Below are 21,903 nucleotides of genomic sequence, written 5' to 3'. Positions count from 1 at the left end.
GCTGCATCTCCAGCTGGTTTGTGCGGGACCAGAATCATACATCTCCACATCAATCAGCACCAAGGAGGTTGTGATCCAAGGGGGCAGCTCTCCTCGTCCTGCCCCTCCACACAAGGAGTACTGCAGGGCCTGCCACTGGCCCCGGGAGAAGCTCCTTAGCGTGAGGCTTCCAGATTGCCAGCTCCTGCGACTCACAGACAGGACTGCAATCTTAGCTCCCTCTCATTGTAAAAATCAGATGCAGAAAAATTGCACGTTAAGGTAAAATTAAGAAGTAAAAAGGAAAAGCAGCAGCTATGAATGAAGAGTAAGAAGAGGTAAGCTGAAAGAGAACCATGAAAAGAATCTAGGTTTCCAGAAAACCCAACACAGGACAGAAGTGAAGCCATGAGGTGGCTTGAAGGAGTGAGAGAAAGATTTTTGGCTTTATTGAGAAAGGTATGTGGAAGAATAGGAAGAGAAAGCCAAGAAATAAGAAAGAGAAAACCCCCTTTGACAGGTTCCTGCGGACTGAGACGGAGCGTTTCGAGGAGGAAGGAGGAGGCAGTGTGGGGCCCGGGCTCCTGCCTCCTGGCCAGTCCCCCACTAAAGATTCCTGTTCTCAGCACTTTGGCCTTAAGGAGACTTGAGTTTCTTAGTCCGTGGAGAGGTTCCGTTCTCTGCTTTCACCACTCCATTTTCATGGTAACCTGGGGAGTGGAGAGAGACAGACACATGTAGGGTTCCGCTGGAGCCACAGATAGGAATAGTGAGTAGGGCCATGCTGGGGGTGGTCCGTGGGCTGCCCCAGGGGGCTGGGACTCCTAGTAGCGGTGGAAGCCAGCAGACCGCTCCTAGCACAGTCCTGCTCCCCCAGCGTCTTGGACAAGTGCCCTTGTTTGAGGCGCTTGGTATCAGTCCTTTGGCAAGGAAGCCTACAGAAACCCAGACACAGGCCTGAACCGGGGCAGAAGCTGGCTGGAATCACTCAGAAGCTGCCAGTGTCCTCGGCTCCTCTCAGCTCCCTCGGGATGCCGCAACTCAGAACAGTGGCAACACGAGTGAGGAGGCGCAAGAGGCCACAGGGACCAGGCCTGCCTCGGCTGCCTGACACAGGCAGAAACAGGGTGCTTTCCGTTGCCTTCACTGCAGCACAGGCAGTGTGCTGCAGCCCACACCACGCCCCTGCCCAGGCCGCCTCCTCGGCACACCCAGCTACACACGAGTCTGCCTCAAACACAGATGCCTGTGCCAAGGAGGCGGATCCTCGGAGAAGAGCAGATGAGTCAGGAAACAGATCCTGCTGTAGACAGGCCCCCAGGCTGGGCAGAAAGTACACCTCTAGGTGATTACTGGAGCGTGCACAAAGGCCAGAGAAGTGGGTGTCCCGCCCCTGCCGCCCACAAAACACTGTGTCACTGTGAGTCATTTCTGGAGACAGAGGAGCCACCCTGCCAGGAGGCAGGGGCAGGCCCAGATGTAGGGCACAGGGGCAGGTGAGGACACGGCCAGCCGCTGTGTAGTATAACGCATGGGTGGCGACAACGGCAACAGAACTTGGTTGGGCTCCAGGAGCCACCCCGAGGAGACACTTCCCACCAGAAGGCCTTACCCAGTGCTGCCCTGCCCTGAAGTACCAGGGTTCTGGGTCTAGTTCGGGCCAGCCCCACCCACAGTGCCCCTGACCCGTGCCCAGGCACACGTCAGTCAGCCAGGGAGCCTCCGGCCTAGGGACACAGTTGGGAAGGAGGAGCCACAGGATTGGTGTAAGGAGTGCACAAGATTCCCAGCTCCTCCCCACCATTCCGACAGACCTCATCCAGTTTTCTGGGCTGCAGGGCCTGGCACTCACCAGATTCCCTCTTGGTGAGCCTGGCTGGGAGCCTGGGGACAGCTGGGACTCTCCGCTTGGCATTCTGCTCGTTCCAGTATTCACGCCAGTGTCGCAGCTGAGAGTGGATGAAGCGCCACATGAGCCAGGCCTGGGCAGCACACACCAGCAGCAGCATGAAAAGCCTGTGGAAGGCAGAGCAGGGCTCAAGGGAGGCAAGGCAGAAACCCCGTGGCTCAAAGGCCACTGCTACCAGAAGAGTGGAGCCTTGGTGGTCAGTCTGGGCTCCGGGACACTCAGCAGTACGAAGGGACTGTCCAGGGAGAGGGCAACGAAGCAGCGACCAGGGCTGCCTAGTTGCACAGCTCCACCTAGTTGACTCCCACACCTGGGATCCCCAGCCACATGGCTTTAGTGTGCACAGTATCAGGTAAGGCTGATGTAAACTCCACAAATACTGGAGGGCTTCAGATGAGCTGCATTATGAGATGGCTAAAACAATTCTGCAAAAGTAGCTTCTTGTCTGGCAAGTCACTCAAAGGTAAAGCAAGTATAGACAAATCACATGCCCTCCAGGTCCTACGGGCTTATGGCTGCCATCCTCGATGGTAGGAAAGACTATTGGCCAACCCAAGGACACCATAGGGTTTTTTCCTCATGACTTTTTAGTATTTGCACACTGGCCATCCATATTAATGGATTTCATTCTGGCAACAAAGTCTCTGCATGCTTGGGATGATTGGTTGACAGACTAAGAAAACTCTCTTAACACTGAGTAAAGGTAAAGGAATCTGCAGTTGATTAAAACCCTGACTGCAGCCTAAGCACTCCCACAGGCAGGGAGCAACAGGGGTTTTGAAGGAAGCAGGAGGATTCTTTTTCCCTCATATCTGATGTCTAGATATTTTCAGCTAAATGTCAGTATGTGGGAGATTCCAGGACCTACCACCCCTGACCTTTTGTGGAAGTTGTGCCAAGGTCAGGAGGCTCTTGGCAGGGCTCCAGGGAACCCTGATTCACCACCTGGAGCTTCAGCCCGACTCACCTGCAGAGCAAGGTGTTGAAGTTCCCTTTCTCAGGGTCAAAGGCCTGGTTTTCTGTACGAGCCAGTCCAAAGCCGATGGCCAGAACCGCGAGGGTGAGGATGAAGAGACGTGTAACCCCAAATACAGCAGCCCAAGCATTAAACCTGATCACGGGGGGCAAGGAAATGATGTCAGCCTTTAGGATCCTCAAAGTAACCTTCACCCATGAATCCAGAACAACTGAGTGGGAAAAGGCCTCACGGGGGGCCTGAGAAGTTCCAGGAAAGAGCAACCTAGGGTTAAGCTTACACCCAAAGGCAGGAGCCTCTGATGTTCAGCACCCTCAAGGAGTACCCCAGGAGCCCCACTTACAGCTTCTCGTTGTTCTCATCTGCAAAGTAGAAGAGGCGAGCCATGTAGAAGAGGAACTCTGTGGAGTACTGCAGCAGCAGCAAGATGAGGCCCAGGCGGCTCAGGCTGCAGAGGGGAAAAGACAAGGCGGAAGCCGTCACCCTCTCTGCGTTCAGGCTGTCCTCTGACTCCACTTTCTCACTGGCCCTGTCCCATCCTTTAGGATGCAATTTAGCTGCTGCACCTGTAGGAATTCTCCCTAAGACTGCCCCTGGTCTGTGGCTTGTCCTGTCCAGCAGCTTCCATAAACCCACTCTGCCTGGATCGTATCAGCCCAAAGCAGAGTGAGGTGAGCCTGTGCCCTCCAAGGCTCATCTGGAAACTAATATGGTTTCAGGCTTCCAGACAGGAAATGGTGAGAGCAGCTGCCCTCTAAGACTCTGTTAACCCAAATCCAGTCATTTTCACAGGACATCAGCTATGAGGACCCTGGAAACGGGTCCAGGGAACTCCAGGCCCTTAGCAACAGTTCTCAAGTCCCAGCCTAGAGAAAGTACTGGCTCGTCTCCTACTCTTCAGTAAAGATCAAGACAAGTCAAATTGTCAGTGGTGCAGCCTACTCATCAGTAGGATTCTTTTCATAAAATCAAGGTCAAAGACTACAGCAAAGCTTCTTACTTATAGAACCACCACACAGTGAACTAATCTTCATTTCATTACAAACCAAAGAAAAGAGAATCCCAGACTATAGACTCCAGTGGAATCTGTACCCTGTGAAGCAGGGGCCCAGCTTCAGCTGCCTTCAGGCTTCAAGGCTATCGTTCAAGGCCAGCAACCATGAGAAGTCTTTCCTGGCTCCCCACAGCCAGTGATACAGACCTAATCACAGTGCTTCTTGCAGTAAACTGTCCTGACCTTGTCTGTCTGTCCCACTAGGTGGGATGAATCATTGAAAATGAAGGAATTGTTCTTTCTTTGTATTCCCAAGTCGTAGCATGGTACTCAGCACACAGATGCTACCTAGCAAATGCTTAATTGAGAGATTATACGGTGACTTACTTTTCTCCTGCTCCTGAGACAAAATTCTCGATGCCCAAAATTAAAGAAGGAAAGGTTTATTTAGCTCATCCTTTGTGGAGGTTACAGTCACAATCAGTTGGCTCCAAGGCAGGATGGCGTGTCAGAGGAGCAACAGTTTTTATGGATAGATACAAGGGCAAAGCAACTTGGCTGCTCAAGTCCTCACTTACTTTAAGAGGTACGCTCCAGCTATGTGGACCAGGTACAGACAAATATACTGGAGTTGGCGGGGAATTTCCTCCTAGAAACAAGAGATGCAGATGGTGACTGCTCATTCCCCATTGAAGATACAAGGGATGCCGGGAACAAAGAAGAGCCAGGCCCCCATCTCTCTAGGCCTAGACAGCTTTGGTTACAGTCCCATGTCACTCCAGAGTCCCCTGCACTGGACTGCTGAAAAGTCCAAGGCTGAGATTCAGCTTCAGGCCCAGTGTAAAACAAAGTTTGAGTTGAGATAGAAGAGACAGGGACTGGGGAAGAAGGTTTTGGGAAATAATTCATAAGAAAACTGTTTTTTTTTTTTTTAAAAAAAAAGACTGCAAGAATGGCAAAAACCTCTCCCATTTATCTAGGAGTTAGATTTCCCCAAAGTCACAGGCCTAGTGGAAGAGGCAGGCTAGGTACTGGCACTGGGATTCTGCTCTCCTGGGGGCCTCAAGGCACTTCTACTGTGTTTTCCTCAAGCCCAGCACATCCCTTTCCTGACCACATGCCTGCTTCTAGAGGAAGGAAAGAAAAGCCATGGGGGGAGTAGCAGGATGGACATGGAAAGGTGGGCAGAGTACTCACCTTTCGTACCTTCTGGAAGTAAAGCTCGGGAAGTGCGTGTAGCCAGTAGGCAAGCTGGCATAGGTAGAAAAACTTCACCTGGAAGCTGGAGACAGAAAGTGAGTGTCCCAAAAGGGTCTAATGAGTGCATGGAGAAAAGATGGCCAAGGCTGTGTGAAGACCCTGGAGCATATCAGGGACAGGAAAAGGCCAAGGAAAAAAAAAACATGAGTGATTAAAAGCGTGTGGGGTAGGGAACTCCAGGGAAAGTTGATCGCAGGATACTATGACAGATTCAGAGCCTGCTACTTTGAATACACTGAACCGCCATGGCCCTAGGTGGCAATGGAAGATTCAGTCTTCTCTGTCCTTTGCTCCTGTTGTTCTGAAAGGCCTTGGACACACAGCACAGCCTCTTGAGGGAGCCAGGCCAAGCAGCAGAGAGGCAAGGGAGGCTTTCTCCAGGGGAGCAAAGGCTGTGGTGAATGTAAGGAGGCAGAAGGAGACAAAGCCAAGCACCTTTCCAAAGGGTTCTGCTTTGATCTGACCCATGCATGTAAGGACGTGTAAGGGGTACAGTACAGGTGAACACCACCTGGGGTTCTCGTTCCGGGCACACTAACAGGTCCACTGTCCTCACACATGCCCTGATAGACCCAGGACATGATTTGGTCCCCATACCAGCCGGCTACCCACAGAGAAGCCCAGTACCAACTCACTCCTCCCTGGGGACGACGGCATACAAATACTCACGAGAGGTACACGTGCGGGTAGTCTTCCCAGAGGCTTCTTGGGTTCGTTATATATCCTTCCTGTGGTGGGAGAGAAGAAACGGCAATTACAGATGTGAACATGTGGCCAGTCCCAGCATCATGGATGCAATCAGCCACCACCTGCTAGGAAGAGGAAGGAACGGAGATGTGACAAGGAGGGACCTGTCCAATGGTGAAAGCTGTGATGCAGCAGGATCTGGAGACCTGTGTCTTAGCTCAGGTCTGGCATCTGCGAGCTGCAAATGCTGAGCAAGTCCACAAGCGACTCGAAGCTCCCACTGGCTTATTTGTGAAATGAGGATAAAAATACCACCCTCACAGTTATTGCTGGAAATGTGACAGTTCATGTGGCGGTGTCTAGTACTATGACTGGCATGCAGATACTCAGGAAATGCTTACAAAATGAGTAAGCAGATGCTCTAGAATTGCCACCCACTGGAAAACTGAAGAGCAGTTGGCTTTCCACATCCCCAGGATAAAAAGAACAGCAGATTGGGGCTGGGGATTTAGCTCAGCGGCATAAGCACCTGCCTTGCAAGGTCGTGAGTTCGATCCTTGGTACCAATAAAAATGAAAAAGACAAAAAAAAAGAACAGCAGGTCCCTGCAGGCCTCTGTGCGTCTAGACTCAGACCCCCATCGCACTGCATCAGTTTCACCAGTTATTCCTGCTGCTGTAGGTTCCCCATACTAAGGCATTTGCACTTGTTTATTTGTTTATTCATTTAGTGGCACTGGGGTTGAACCTAGGACCTTCACACAGGGCTACATTCTCAGTACCTTTTTATTTTGAGATATGGTCTAAGTTGCTAAATTTCAATTTTTTGATCCTCCTGCTTCATCCCCTCTGAGTGTTGGGATTCCAGGCATGTATCACCACATCCAGAGCGAGGTTTTTATTTTGTTTTGTTTTGTTTGTTTTGTTTTACAGTCCAGTCTAGCCTTGAACTTTCTTATGCAGCCCTTGCTGGCCTCAAACTCATGGTGATCCTCCTGCCTCAGTCTCCCCAGTGTAGGATTACAGGCATGCGCTATCATGCCAGGCTCAGAGCCAGGGTTTTTGTGCGCATGTCAGAACAGAAGATGGTCATGAGAGGAGAAAACCAAGACCCTAGTATAAAATCAGGACCCTTATATTTCAGAGAAAAAAAAAATGATGTAGAAAGTATTTATCGATTAAAAAAAAAAAAGGCCTGCTCAGCCTAGAATGAAAACAAAAACATTCACTCTAAAATCTATGACACCAAGTTATGGATCTGAAGTTCAAAGACATACCAGAAACCACCAGGCCAATAAATTCATACTAACAGTGTTGACGGCCGGTGATATCTTAGGTACATGCCTTCACCCAAGAAAGATGAAGATGTCAAAGTTTATAACTCAAGATTATAAAACTCAGAAGAAATACTACTCCTCCAGCAAGAGTCAGTTGATATCACAAGAGTCCAAGAAACATGTGTTGGTTGAACCAATGAATGATGAATGTTTCAGGAAATTTTTTCTTCTAAAGAAAGCTTTTACTGGACTGGGGATTTAGCTCAGCGGCATAAGTACCTGCCTTGCAAGCAGGCGGTCGCGAGTTCGATCCCTGGTACCGGAAAAAAGGAAAGGGAAAAAAAAAATTATACAAAGAAAGCTTTAACTTGTCACTCAGGGAAGGTCAGACTGGCATGACCTCTTGTAGGAAGAAGGAAAATAAGGAACAGATAGGAACCAGCTCTGAAATGAGATGATGTTTTAGCAGCATGGCTGAAGTCCAGCTGAGCTGCCAACTTCCTGGTCCTAGAACCTCAGGCAGGTTGCTTCTATCAGTCAGAAAGTCAGCTGATCTGGAGCTTTGAAGAAAAGGCTGAGAACCTCAACTGTTCACCTGGGGATTACAGGCAGGAACTTAATAATCTTGAATGAAAGAGATGGCTTGGTGGGAACCCAGTCTGAAATCCGCAGCTGGATTCCAAGGGGGAACTGATCCACCCACTCTTGAATCACTGTGTGCCCTCTGACCTATAAGCATGCATTCCACTTATAGTCTACAGCACCAGGGCCACACCCTTGGCCTCCAAGAGCACACTGACCTAACTAATCAGTTCCATCAGATGCACTAAGCACTGCAGTCATGGTAATTGAGATTGCAAGAGAAAATCTCACCCAAACTTTAAGGCCTATCTATCATCTCACTATCCTAACCTCCCTCTCTGAGGCACGTAGACAGGAGGCTGTAGCCACTAGGTGGTGTGTGGTGGCTCTTCTTACATGCACACAGTTGCCATATGTGTCAACTTCCCCCGTGACATTCACAAATCTGCCTTCATGAACCTCTGGCCCCATACAGACTATACCTGGTCTTGCATACTCTTGCATACTCTTGCATACTTCCTTCCAGGGAAACCACAGAGGTGAGAACACCTCTTTCTGAAGGAAGCAGTAAAGTGTTTCACAGAAAAAAATAGTATTTCTGGGACTGAGATGGGAGAGGCATTTGTGTCACCCTACCCCCGCCCCCTAAGATTTGGCCAAGAGCAGGAGCTTGCAAGAAATCCTCCAGCCTGGAGGGCCTTACAGTTTTAAGGAGGCGCCTCCTCAGACTGGCCTCCTTACTTTGGAGACAGAAGCCAGAACTCTGACACCAATAAACCAAGAAAATGCTGCCCACTTGCAAGGGTCCAGCCTGCAGGGACTGGAGGAGGTGGAGAAGGGAGCAGAGCAAGGGAGCGGGAAGAAAATGACTCACTGCTCTGAGAACAGCCTTTTCCAGCCCTCTGTCCAGGCATCTGTGTATAGGACACTGGGGCTGGGCAGCTTCGGAGCTCAGACATGCATGCCAAGGCACCTGAGTCCCCAGACCAAATGCAGCACAGTGCATGCCCACAAACCCTTCCACAGTCTAGGGCTCAGTGGATGGTTTGGAGAACCCCAAAGTCCTTTGTTCTCTTAATTTCCCACATCACCCCTTGAGCTAAGCAAGACCTCAGCACATTGAAGTTATCCCTCTTGTTTTCCTAGCAGCATTCTTTGCTAGTCTATGAACAAAAAGAACCACAAAAACAGCAGAATCAGACAACACAGCCAGCCACTACCGAGATTCAGATGCACTCTGTATCATTTGAACAGCTAAGCACTAACCAATCTGCTCCAAAAGTAACGAATCTGTTAGCAGCAACCAGTTCTGATAGTGGGGTCCTTCTACCCAGTTCTTACTGACCAATGGATTTTAGGTTTTAAAATATGAAGTCAGACACTCGACGGAAGTCAGACAGGGGAGACCAGATGTCTGCCCACTCTACCCTCTCCAGTGGAAGAACTTTACTGTTGTTTTCCCCTCTTTTCTCTTGAACAACCAGTAGTATACTAAAAATAGATTAAAAGTTAGAGGTTGACATTCTTAGAAAGTCACTTATTGGCCTACCCACAGTCCTGTTACTGCCCTTAAACCTATGCAGAGAAAAAACACCCAAATAATAAAACTGGTATTTTTGGTAGGTGCAGTGTGGGGTACATTTGCTTTCTTTTTTTGAACTTCTCTGTATTTTTAAAAAATAATCATCTGTGATGTTTATGAAAACCATTAGTCAATTATGCAAAAAACTTGAAGGTTAGAGAAAGAAGACACAACTGTAACTTATTTATCAGCCTCACATGAGCACTTAGTATGTGTGAGGTGCTGTAGGAGGGTACAGCAGTGAACTCGGTGCCTGCTAGCAAGGAGCTCAGGGGCCACCGTGGGAGAAACAGACACAAAGAATGCACACCTCAATCAGAGAGATGTCAGCAATGAAGGCAGAGTGGCAAATGCAACTGGGGGCTCTCGCAGGTAGAGAGCAGCTGGCAGAAGCAGCTGACCATCCAAGATCTCTGCACTGAGAACCTGAGCAGAGGAAGCTCAACTACAAAGCCCCAGGGGCAGGAATGGCCAGGATAGTGAGGAAAGCAAGAGTAAAAACATCACGGCTGTGTCCACTCAGCTGAGACCACCAACGCTGGCAGGATCCAGGTCATGTGAGCGAGGAAGAAAAAATAATTTCACTGTAGCCATGAGGGGAGTTTTTAAGCAGGGAAATGCATAATTTGACTTATGTTTTTAACAGACCCATCTGGCCGAACAGACAGTAAATGTGATGGGAGAGCCCAGAGTGGAAGCAGAATCCTTCTGGAAAGAAAATAACCAGCAGTGAGGCAAAAGATGAGGGGGGCTTAGGCTTCCCAGCCTGATATTTGGGGTGGGGACTGTCGTGGAGCTTTCCCGCTCACCGCGGATGTCAGCAGCACCTAGGAAACACAAGTAGGAACACCCTGTGAGGGGCGAACTCCCCCACCACACTAGGGCACTGGAGCAGTAGGAAGCAATGGACAGCATCCCAGAGCACCGAGGAGGCGGAGCTGGCAGAACCCGCTGAGAAACTCACTTTGGAGAATGAAGGAAAGGACTGCAAAAAATCTGTCCCATAATAGAAAACTATGGTGTAAATAATTAGTTGTTTTTAGTCTTTTTAAAAAATCTCTTCTACAAACTACCTCTCTCTTGTTCTTCAGTCACTCTCCTACCAAGCAGATGGTCTGGGGGGAGGAGGGCAGGCAAGGAGGAAAAGGATGTCACGAGGAGTTGGGGCCATCGGAGTCTGCAAGGTTCCCTGGCCTCCAGCCCTGCTGAACACACTGTGAGGATCTGGCTCTCACCAAAACAAAAGAGAGAAGCCCTATATGCTTCCCATCTAATTTTCATCAAGGTTTTCTAGTCCTTAAGGGACTGAAAGCAAACAGAGCAGTTGAGCACATCACATGCTGGAAGGGGTGTTAGTAACTTGGCTCTGGCCTCCAAATCTGGCCTGCATGTGTCGCAGCTGGGGTGGAATGTCTGGGAGTGAAATGCACAGGGTAAAGGTGACTCAGAGATGAAGCGATGCTTCTCATAAACATCAGCTCAAAGGCCTTTGTGCTCACAGCAACCCAGATCTCAGGGTGGACCTGAACTCATCATGGGGTGGGGAGAAGTCTGAAACCCAGAAGTACAAGACTCCTGTGCTTTATACAGGCAGGGGTACCCCTCAATCAGTGTAATCCACCCACCCCCAGCAGGGTGACAAGGTACCCAGCTTGCAAGGAGAGAAATTTAGCTCCTGAATTTAACATTCCTAACTTTGAAAAACTGTTCTGCAATGAAATGATATTAGGAATAAAAGCAATACGCAAAAGGACATGTTGATTCCTGCTTTGAAAATATGAATGTTCAGCTCTGGAAACAAGAGTTCTTTGTGATATGGGAGACTGTCACTGTCATAAAGAGAAAGAAAGTAAAGGATCTGTAGGAGGCAGGAAGGAAATCTCAGAAGTCATAGGGTCACTGAATTTTCCAAGCCTCAGACCTCAACATCTCATTGGACCAGGTTACACACACGAGAGGCTCTAGGTGAGGGTGGAGGTAATTAAACGCTTCCTACTATGACAGGCAGGATCTTGTTAACAGCGAACCCCAGAGGACTGTCCATATTCCTTTGTACAAAGGAATTTTGCTATATCAGAGGAGGCCTGAAATATGAGCCCTATTGCGGAAAGGCAAAGTAGATAAATGTTCTGGTCCTGCAAGTGTGTGTGGGAATGGCACTAGCCCTCACAAGATTTGACATGTGGACACGGTCCACATGCTGGCCTTGCATAGGGTAGGTCAAGGCCCAAAAACAAAGTTGCTGTAATTGAAACTGGACCTCCAAGTCCAGGTCATCCTTGCCACTTCAAAGGCATGTGGTTGCTGTAGCAAAATACAAGCTCGGGACTCTTCAATCTAGTAACAAAGGTCCTGGAATGAACATGATATTTATCCCTTAGGATAGCATGTGTAGGCAGGCAAGTAAAACAATACAGCCTTAAGAGGATACATGGTATGCTTATTTTAATATCAGGTTAGCAAGTGTTTACTTTTGAACACAGTGACTCTTTCTAGCTATGAAATAGCATCCATAACACTTGGTCTCTCACTGTAATACCTTGAGGAAAGCAAAAAGTTTCAATTCTAAATATGCTCTTTCTCTTCCCTGCAAACCGTTTGCAATCCTTTTATCAGGAATCTAACAGACAAAGACAAGGCTGCCTCATGACTGCCTCTCACTCTCCTGGGGTCCTGAGGGCTACTCACCGTCACCACCACGTAGAAGCACCATATCACTGAGCTGAGATGAAAGATGACCAGCTGCCCAGATTCATTGAACTTGCTGTGTTTGACCTTGGAGAGATGAAGTCGTTTGCTGATTTTCTAATAAATAAAGAAAATCCAACACATTAATGTCCAAGTATATCCATAGTGAGCAGATTTCCAACTCCTGTCTTCTCCCCACAAAGGTGAGCATTGTTTGAACTTTTATCCTGGCTAAAACCCAAATTATTTAGTGTAAGCCTAGTTTAAGGCAAGTATTTTGAGATAGGGTAAGATTAACATCTTTAGCTTATACAGGAAGAAAACATCCCCCAAGCATGCTATGTATGACAGATCCCTAAGGACACTGTCACGTTATTCTTCAGACAATGTATTAAATATTGCTGTTCCTGTGCTGATTAAAGAAGGCTGTGGAAAGGGGCAGAGACCAACACGGGCCCAGCCAACAGGACCCACCAAAAGGTGCTAATCAGGGGACACAAGGATGCAGAGCTGGTTTCTTCCAAGGTCAGGTCCTCCACCCCAAGACATCTCTCCGGCTTCTGATTGCGCCATCTAGGTATGTCACTTACATCTAAAATGTACTCCTGAACCACAGCGTGCAAGATGATGGTGATGAAGATGTAGAACAAGATTGTGACCAGGTCTTTCGGGCCGTAGTGGTAGTACACCATCTCACTGTCTGTGGGGTGAGAAGATCCCGTCAGACCCCAAAGTGAAGAGATGAGAAGCAGAATGTGCCATCAAATACCACCCACTTGCTATAGCCCTAGACTCAGAAGAAAGTTTCTCCCCAAACACCCTATGCAACCTCCAGACTTGGCCTTTGGGAAGCACTAATGGGGAAGGCTAAGTGTATCGCTATATTACCATGACCGTGTGTCTCCTGAGTGTGGGCACAAGAACAATGAAATTAGGAGCCAAGGATTAGGGACTATCAGCCCTCGCACTGGGCCCATTACTCCTTGGATGTGTGACTAAGGGTAAGCAATGAACTTGCTATGCCATACTTCCCTGAAGAGGCACAGTGAGGGAGCTAGAAATGTGAAATCAGAAGCGGGAGCGCCTGACTTTGTATCCCAGTTCTGTCCTTTACATTCTATGTGACCTTGAGGTCCTATGGATAGCCTTTCTGCATCTCAGTTTCCTCATCTTCAAAATGAGACTAACAGATTCCATATCATAGGGCTATTGTGAGAAATGAATTAATAACTGTAGGTGTTTGGAATAGTGTCCGGCACATAGTAAGGGCTACAGTATATCTGCTGTTATTTTTCCTGTTGGGATAGTGTAAGGATTCTATGAAATATTTTGTACTTCAGATGTGCATCACACTACCTGTAACTTACAAGAAGCCTTTAACAAATGGGGTCTTATCATATACATGACAATGATACATTAGAATACCACAGACTTAAGTCTCATAACACCCTGCCACTGTGGCTTCCTTCCCCATGGACAGATGAGAATTCAGCCCTGGCCTCTGTAGCCAGCTGCAGGCCAACAGGAGATGGAAGAAAGGCTGCCTGGGCCTCGGTGGATGCCTGGCCAGCTGTGCTGCTTTGCCCTGAGTCACACACACATGAGTCATCACTCTGCCGGAATGCATTTACCAGAAGGTAGGCCAGGGTCATTTTGACTCTGGGTGGCCAGAGAATGAAGTAAAGGCAAACCGAATCTCTTTCGGAATCACCTCTAACCTCAGCCACCTTGGATGGGGAGGAGGGGAGTCAGCAGACTGAACAGCAGAGAACATGAACTCCAAAATCTGGCAAACGTTGTTTCTCCTCTTTCCTCTTCCTTTCCACTAAGACCTACTATGGGAGAGGCGCTGGACTAACAGCTGAAATACAAAGATAAAAGTCACTGCCCTTAGTGGCCAAGTTCCGCAGGGGGATGGACAAATGGACAATCATCCTACAGACAGGCCTTACTGCCAAGAAATAAACAGCACAGCTGGGGCTGGGCTCCAGCTGGGGTGGCGTATGGAGCTAGCACTGCGCAGCATGAGCAGGATGCCACGGAAGCCAGGGGATGGGCAGGTTGTAGTGCAGGTATCTCAAGTCCAGGAAGTGGATCTGTGGGGCCACTGGGCTAGTAGGGAGGGAGGCAGGGCGAACAACAAGGCTGACATGCACTGTCCATATGGCATGGAAAGGGTGGCGCCATTACCCTTAAGACAATACAAACACCCAAGAATGCAAATTAAACAGGAAAATGAAACTTGTGTTTTGGAAGGTTTACTTGCCAGCTGTGAACAGATAGCAGCAATGCCTGGAGGCCAGGTCACCCGACAGGAAGCTGCTCTGTGACCCAGCAAAGGAGCTATGGGGCCTCAATTAAGTTGGAAGAGACAGGAGGGCAGAGGAAGGCAGTTCACCGCAAAAAAACAGAGTGACGTGACAGCTGACCTACTGACAGGGCCAGACACTGGAGATGAGGGAGGAGAGACACACATGTGACTCTACCTCCCGCCTCTGCTGACATTTACACCACCTCATTTCACCTGCCTCCTTAAGGGAGGACCAAAGGACACTAGCTAGATGGTAGTGTGAGTGTGTGTGCCTGTGTGGTTTACTGGTATTGATCCCAAGGCCTTCACACTGAGCTACAAGCCTAACCATGGTACAGGGGATCGAACTAACAAGCTTGTGCTTGCCAGGCAGGGTCTATTGTTTCTTAAGTTAGCAGCTCACTAAGTTGCTTGGCTTGGCTTGAACTTGTTGGCTTCTTGCCTCAGTCTCCCCATTAGCTAGGGCTATAAGAGCAGCATATTTTCAAACTATAAATAACCAAACACATGCAAGGTTTCATCAAGACATCATCATGATTATTAGATAAAATGAGACTTATACTCAACAGAACAAGCACTGTCTGAAACTGGAAGTTGACACCCATCAGAGGCTTCAGGTTATTTGTTCTAATGCCTTCCCAGGGCTACCTGACTTTCTTTACTTCAAATATCATGGTTCCAAAGTAAAGCTTTCTTGAAACAAGAGTGGATGCGGGGTGGGCAGGGAGGAGATATGTAGCTCACTTGCTTTGCATTCTAGGTTCAATCTCTAGCCCATCCCCCAAGTAAAAGAAAACAAAACACACACACACCGTATGAATAGGTCCACTCTGTTTCCTTCCACGAGAACTGTGTGTATGCACGCTCATCAGCCACAAACTGTACACAGGGGCTGGGGTAGGAGTGGAGGGGATGGCACTGAGCAGTGGGCACAGCCCCTGCCCTCAGAGCACAGCAGCACACATTGAATTCTCATGCACTTAAAACACAGTGCCCAAGAAACTTCAAATCAATGATCAATGCAAAAATGAAGCAACTTGATTAAAAAATGGTTAAGACTCATTTTTCTGAGGAAGACATGCCAAAGGCCAATAAGGACACGAGAGGATGCTTAGCGTCACTAATCATTAGGGAAATGCTCATCAGAGCCTCACAGCCAAGCAACAGTTACGATTTTAAAAAACAGACAGTAACAAGTGTTGGTGAGAATGTGTGCAAGCTTTGTGGTCTGGAAGGAATGCAAAATGGTGTATCAATGAAAGAAAACAGTATGGTAGTTCCAAAAACACAAAAGATTAAAAACAGAATTACAATATGAACCAGCAATTCAACTTTTGAGGATAAAAGTGAAAAAACTGAAGGCAAGAGCTCAATGAAATTTTTGTACATCCATAGGCTCAACGTTCTCAATGGTAAATTGGTAGAAGTAACTCAAATGTCCATCAATAGATGAATGAATGGAGATGCAAAATATGGTCGATACACACACACACACACACACACACACACACACACACACACACAGAGTACTACTCAGCCTGAAAAATGCCTTTTTTTTTTTCATCTTTCTATGCCGCTGAGCTAAATCCAAGGCAATTCTGACCCACTACAACATGGGATGGATTGCACTAACAAGAGGTCCCCAGAGGAATCAAATTCATAGAGACAGAAAGTAGAATGGGTGTTGCCTCGGGTCAGGGATGGAGAAGAATCAAAGTAGCTGTTTAATGGCATACAGTTTCAGTTTCTCAAGATGCAATTAGCTCCAGGGACCGGCTGTACACAGTGCAGGAGTACCTAACATTACTGAACTATATACTTGGAAACCATTCAGATGGTGAAGTGTATGTTACGTATATTTTACCATAGTTTTAAAATCAAAGAACAAACCAGCAGCCACTGCAATAAGTGATCTGTGGTGGACTGAGGCTGGGGTTGGAGTTGGTAGGGTCTGCAAGGGTAGGAGATCCATAAGGTTCTCCACGGATCACAGGAGATGGAGGATGAAGACCCCCCTCTGCTATGAGGAGAAAGGGGGGCCTGTGGGTGTCCGCAGGGAGGCGGGAGTGCCCTACGCATGGCAGGAAAGATAGATTCACTAGAGGATTCTAGATGATGGAATCAGAAGAGTCACCGAATGGACTGGCCTCAGGAAATGAGTCTGACGATCCTTCTGGATCTTTAGCTGTATTCTCTAGCCTTCCTTTTTAATTTCAGAAATCTTCAACAAGCATTGTCTCATTTGATCCTTGAAATCATCTCATGTGATGGGTAAACGAAGTAGAAAAAAAGTTCTCAGGTCTCCCAGTGTCTGACTTCAGTCTGGCTTCCACCCTGCCCTAACACCTCACAGCTTCATACGAGATTCAAAAAACTGTCCTCCAATTTACACAAATTATCAATTGCTTTCACTCTTATCTGCGAGCTTCCTAGTTTTGATCAGAATAGGAAAGTAAATTGGTTTGACTCTAGCTTTCTAAAGAGCTATAGGGATTGGAACTTTGTTTAAATATACTGATAAATGGTAATTTTAATTTTTAAAAAAATAGGGGAGTGGTTTGCTCACTAATTCTTATAAATCTGCTTTCATGATCCAAATTAGAGGTCCTGGTCCCCAACCCTGTCCTGTAAGGCTCTCTAAAAGGACAGCTGTTTTGGGGGAGTAACCTATTCTAAATTTTCAAAATGAAATGTTTCAGCGACACAAATGAACACAGTGGCTCAGGAGTCTTAAGGTACAACCTCTGAACAAGGAGGCCCAGTGCAGGAAGCGAACCACTGTCTTCCTTCCACAAAGAAAAATGTTTTTAGCTGTTCTTCAAATGTGTATCACTACCTCATTGGTCCATCTTTCATATCTCCACTTTGTGAAACAAGTTTAAGAAACACTCTTTAAAAAACGTTACTCAGAGAAACACAACAATTAAAACTGCGATAAACAATTGTTAAGCAGCCTCAGTGTCAGGGACACACTAGAGAGGAACAACAACTAGAAAACTCCAAAACTCATATCCCATGGGTGCTGGAGGTCCTGGGGACACCGTTTCTTGGCCACTGTGGCCAAAGGAGAGGTACAGCCCAGTGTGGGCATATGCCTGGTATTTTGAAAACCAGAGAGAGAGAGAGAGAGAGAGAGATCTTCACAAGAGATCATTTGATTTTCAAACGATGGTGACTAATTCAAAACATTTAAAAACACTATATGGGCCAACACTAAACTGACCAAGGAAAATACATCTTCAGGCCAATTTTGACCATGGGCCATGAAGTGCAATGTCTGGCCAAGATGACCCTGACACCAATGATCTGCGTCTTCTTTCATCACCCCATGCCCCACTGCTGCAGGATACACAAATGCATCCTGCAGTAGGAATCAGTGTAGCCACGGAACAAAGTGCCTTCAATAATGATCCTGCAATCCAAAGTGATACCTGCCCTGCTTGTCTCTAATCATAGTATAAAAAGATCTGAAATAACCAGTAAGAGCCTTGGCAGTTTTGATGATCTCTTTGGGCAACTGTCACTTTTGGGGAGTAACATTCTTCTTGACCTCCTGTTTTGTTGCCTGTGACTAACAGACATTTTCCTATTTCCTTCTGACATACACTGTAAGCAGCTTCACCTGCCTACCTGCCCTCACATTTTCCGGCATTGTTTGAATAATACGGGGGAATCTCTGGCTTCCTCCTCCTGACCTGAGCTGGTGTCTATTTGTTACTACATCCCATCTGCTTTTCTGACTCATTAGACTCTTGGCATCTGCACAGAAAGTTTCTTCCTTCATCTGAAGAACTGGTTGCTCACAGGATCCTTCTATCTCTCTCGCTTTGCTCCTAATCCTTGCAAATTTGGATTGGTAAATCAACTTTTACAGGTTTCTATGCTGACAGCCAACTCTGTTTTTCGTATCATTTCAAATCTCACTTGCCAGGAATATAGATATGAAAAACAAACAAAAAAAATCATCATGAACAAAATCAAGAGACAAATGGAGCTGGGTGGTGGCACAGTACTTGCCTAGCATGATCAAGGACCTAGCTAGGTTCAATCTCCAGCACCACTGCAAAAAAGACAAATGATCATCTAGTAAAATATTTATAATTCAGATGAGACATAAATGACTTATCTTGCTAATATGTAAAAAGCTTCTAGAACTTAAGGAATAAAAGGTCAAAAACTAGCAGAAAAATAGGCAAAGGAAATAGACAATTCACGGAAAAAGGAAACACAGATGGCTCCTACACATTTATGCTGAGCCTTACACAGAAGAGAAATGCAAATTAAAACTACACTGAGGTTTCATTTCATACTTATCAGATTGGCAAAAATTCAAAGCATGGCTGAGGTGGTGGTGATATAAGCTCCCTTATGCCCTGGTGAGTGAGGGGAGCACAAAAATGGTACTACCTCTTTGGAGGGCATTTGGTAATTTCTGTTAAGATTACAAATGTATCAATTCTTGATGCAGTGATTCCACTTCTGGGAATTTGTCCTATAACTAGTATTTGCCATGACAAAAATGCTCTATGTACACAGCTATGTGCTATAGCAGTGGTGGAGAACTCATGGCACGTGTGTCGCACCAAGCTATCTATATCAGGGAAAGCTCTAGAAAGTCTGCCAACACTGCTCTATACCAGCACTGCTTCTATGTGTTTGTTTTGTGGTATGCAGATTGAATCCAGGTCTTCCGAACTGAGCTACACCCCTATCCCTCTTAAAATTTTAAGACAGTATCTTGCTAAAGTATTAAATTGTCTGGGCTAGGCTTGAATTTAAGATCCTCCTGCCTTCAGCCTTTCAGAGTGCTGAGATTATTATAAGCATGTGCCACTGACAGCATTACTTTTAACAATAAACTAATGAAAACAACCTAAAGTGTTTCAATCTATAAGAAACTTGTACATAAATTATAGATGCACAGGTTAAGCAACTCTCATTTGAAAAGTTTCAAAATCCAAATATTTTTAAGCACGAACCTGAAGCCACAAGTGAAAAATTCCACACATGACCTCATGTGACAGGATGAAGCTAAAACGTAAGTGCACTAAAACTACTGGATAAAGTTACTTTCAGGCTATATACACAAGGTAGATACGAAACATAAATGAATTTTATGTTTAGACTTGGGTCCAACTGTCACAGTTTATTACACATATGAATATATTCCAAAATTTTAAAAAATCTGAAATCCATAATACATTAGGGGAATGGGATATTCAATTTGTGATGCACCAAGGCTACTTACTCAACATGTTGCCATTTGAGCTTAGAAATGCCCATCTGGGGCCCCCTCCAGGCCAACTGGGTCAAAAATTCAAGAGTTTCTGTGTTTAACCCAGAATGTGTGGTTAACAACATCTCCAAGTAATTCAGACCCAATTAAAAATTAAAGAAGGAGTGATGCTTGGGTAAAACTAATCAGGGGACTCGGAACAGCAATTATTTCAGGAGGCGGTACTTCCTGGAAGGGGCAAAAGGCAGCTGCATCTTGAGCTACACCTGATCACGTGAGCACGTACAATCTAAAAATTCAGCACATCGTACTATTAATAATATGAAAACTTTATTGAATGTGTTGCATACTTTTATGAAATAGGACCCAACATATATTACTTAGTGGAAAGAAGTGATATACAGAAGAAAAAATAGTATTCCGCCTACAAGAAAATAAGGGGAAAAAGAAAAAATATGTATTTGTATTTGCATGCTGTAGTGCTACGTATAAGGCAGAACAGAAATCCTGGAAGGTGCTCAGGAGAAAATGCCCGCCCGTGGGTGGGGGAGGAAACAGGACAGAGTAGGAACAAGACTTGCTCTGTTCCTTTTCACACAGGCTTACACTTGAACTGTGCACACATACCTTTTGCTCAAAGAGTAACTTTCAAAATAAATGAATGCATGGATTCTCCTGGATTTGCACAAATAAAGGTTAAAAATGGGGTCTTCTCAGTTGATTGTCTTCCTCCCTCCTTTTCCCATAGCAGTCAGGAACATGGGTGACAAGACCTGATGCTTACTTTGGAGCTGCTACTGCTGTGATCCAGAATCTCTCTTTCTCAGTCACACTTCTGGACAATGAGAAGAAAACTACCTTTTCTCACAAAGCTGTAAGAATAAAATACGTATTTGACTCCTAAGCTATAAAGTGTTGTGTAAATAGATAAAATCAATATGACTGTTTCCCACAGAAAGAATCAGTAGATAAAGGACAGGACAGTTATTATGCAACTCCAATCCCCGAAAAAAATCCCACCACCTATTAGAATTTTCATGTAAAGTAAATAATACTAATGGCAGTTACAAGCCATTTATTGGCCATGCATTCAACTGAAGTGTCTAGTAAATGACATCATGTACTCCTCACAGTAATCCTGAGTGTTATCCCTGTTTACTGACACAGCAGCTGAGGCTCAGAGACAAGCAGGACAGCAGCCTATTGGACCTGCAGCTAGTGGGGGTGGGTCTGGCCTGCTAGTGCCAGGGGGGCCACATCTACCAGGTCCCCACCACGCCTCTGGGGTTTTTTTAACCCCCTTACCCCCGCGTGGGACGGAGGAGAGGAATACACAAGATGAGCAGGGTACACAGCTTCAAAGGTCAGCATTCTGACCTCAGCTCATGCCCCATGGCCCAGGTCCTAGGTTGTTTGGCCACACCCCTCCTAGCCTTTCCACCTGGAAGACACCTCAGGAATGTTTTGACCTCGGGCACTGTGCTGGTCTCAGATACATGTGTGCACAAAAACACACATACACACATGCATACCATCATGAGTTGAACTGCTCTCCTGTCCTCCCCCCAAAAGTATCTACAGCCCTAATCCCTATGACTTTATTTGGAAGCAGGATCTTTATAGGGCTAACAAGTTTAAATGAGGTCACTAGGGTGGGACTAGTTCAAATATGACTGCTTCCTTATAAAAATAGGACATCTGAGTCAGGCCCAGTAAGCAGCACAATAGCTACTTGGGAGGCTGAGGCGATTGGACAGCAAGTCCAAGGTCAGCCTCGGCAACATGGAGGGACTGTGTGGAAAGAGGAGGAAAAGGGGGAAGGAGCAAAATGGGAGGAGGAGAAAGAAGGAAAAGAAAACCAGAAAGGAATGAAGGGGGAAAAGAAGAAAGAGAAGAGGAGGAAAGAATGGAAGGAGGAGAAAGCAGAGAGGGAGAGAGGCTGGGGTGGCGCAGTGGAAGATGCTTGCCTACCATGTGTAAGGCTGGGGTTTCATCCTCAGTACACCAAAAAATAAATAAATTAACACAGACACACAGAAAAGGAAGACAATGTGAGGAGACAGGGAGAAGGCAGCTATCTGCGAATCAAGACAGGCCTAGAAGAGACCTTCCCCAATGCCTCAGAGGGAGCCAAGCCTGCTGACACCTTGAGTTCAGACTTGCTGTCTCTATATTTGCAAGATTGCTTCTGCTGCCTCGGCCAGCCAGTCTGCATACTGTTATCTCAGCACACACGCAGTCCAGTCCTGAGAATTAAAGACCTCACTGACAGGTTTGCAAAGCCACCATTTTAACCTATGCTGATGGTTTGGAATATATTTTCTCCAGTTTTAGAGTGCCATAGGGAGATTTTAAAACACATTATTTCTATGACATGAAAAGATGCCTCAAAAATAAGAAAAGGGTTAAAGAGAAATTGGAAA

At 46.5% G+C, this 21,903-nt stretch overlaps 1 protein-coding gene across 2 annotated transcripts in view; it reads right to left on the bottom strand.

The window, feature by feature from the left end:
- Window positions 1-397: 397 nt before the first annotated feature.
- Tram2 (translocation associated membrane protein 2) overlaps window positions 398-21,903 on the bottom strand; it is a 78,324-nt gene continuing 56,818 nt past the window's right edge. For both annotated transcript variants that reach the window (XM_003474913.5, XM_063233112.1), the window contains 9 exons: window positions 12,524-12,633; window positions 11,934-12,050; window positions 5,788-5,846; window positions 5,056-5,140; window positions 4,437-4,507; window positions 3,208-3,312; window positions 2,856-2,999; window positions 1,832-1,995; window positions 398-689 (listed from right to left, as the gene is read on the bottom strand). In XM_003474913.5, the coding sequence (XP_003474961.1) occupies window positions 616-689; window positions 1,832-1,995; window positions 2,856-2,999; window positions 3,208-3,312; window positions 4,437-4,507; window positions 5,056-5,140; window positions 5,788-5,846; window positions 11,934-12,050; window positions 12,524-12,633 (929 nt within the window). In that variant the 3' untranslated portion in view covers window positions 398-615. The remainder of the gene's footprint in view (window positions 690-1,831; window positions 1,996-2,855; window positions 3,000-3,207; window positions 3,313-4,436; window positions 4,508-5,055; window positions 5,141-5,787; window positions 5,847-11,933; window positions 12,051-12,523; window positions 12,634-21,903) is intronic.

The sequence above is a fragment of the Cavia porcellus genome, unplaced genomic scaffold, assembly GCF_034190915.1.
Source record: "Cavia porcellus strain 051 isolate PalLab524CR breed Dunkin Hartley unplaced genomic scaffold, mCavPor4.1 scaffold_22, whole genome shotgun sequence".
Lineage (NCBI taxonomy): Eukaryota > Metazoa > Chordata > Mammalia > Rodentia > Caviidae > Cavia > Cavia porcellus.
This window is presented reverse-complemented; position numbering and strand designations above follow the sequence as displayed.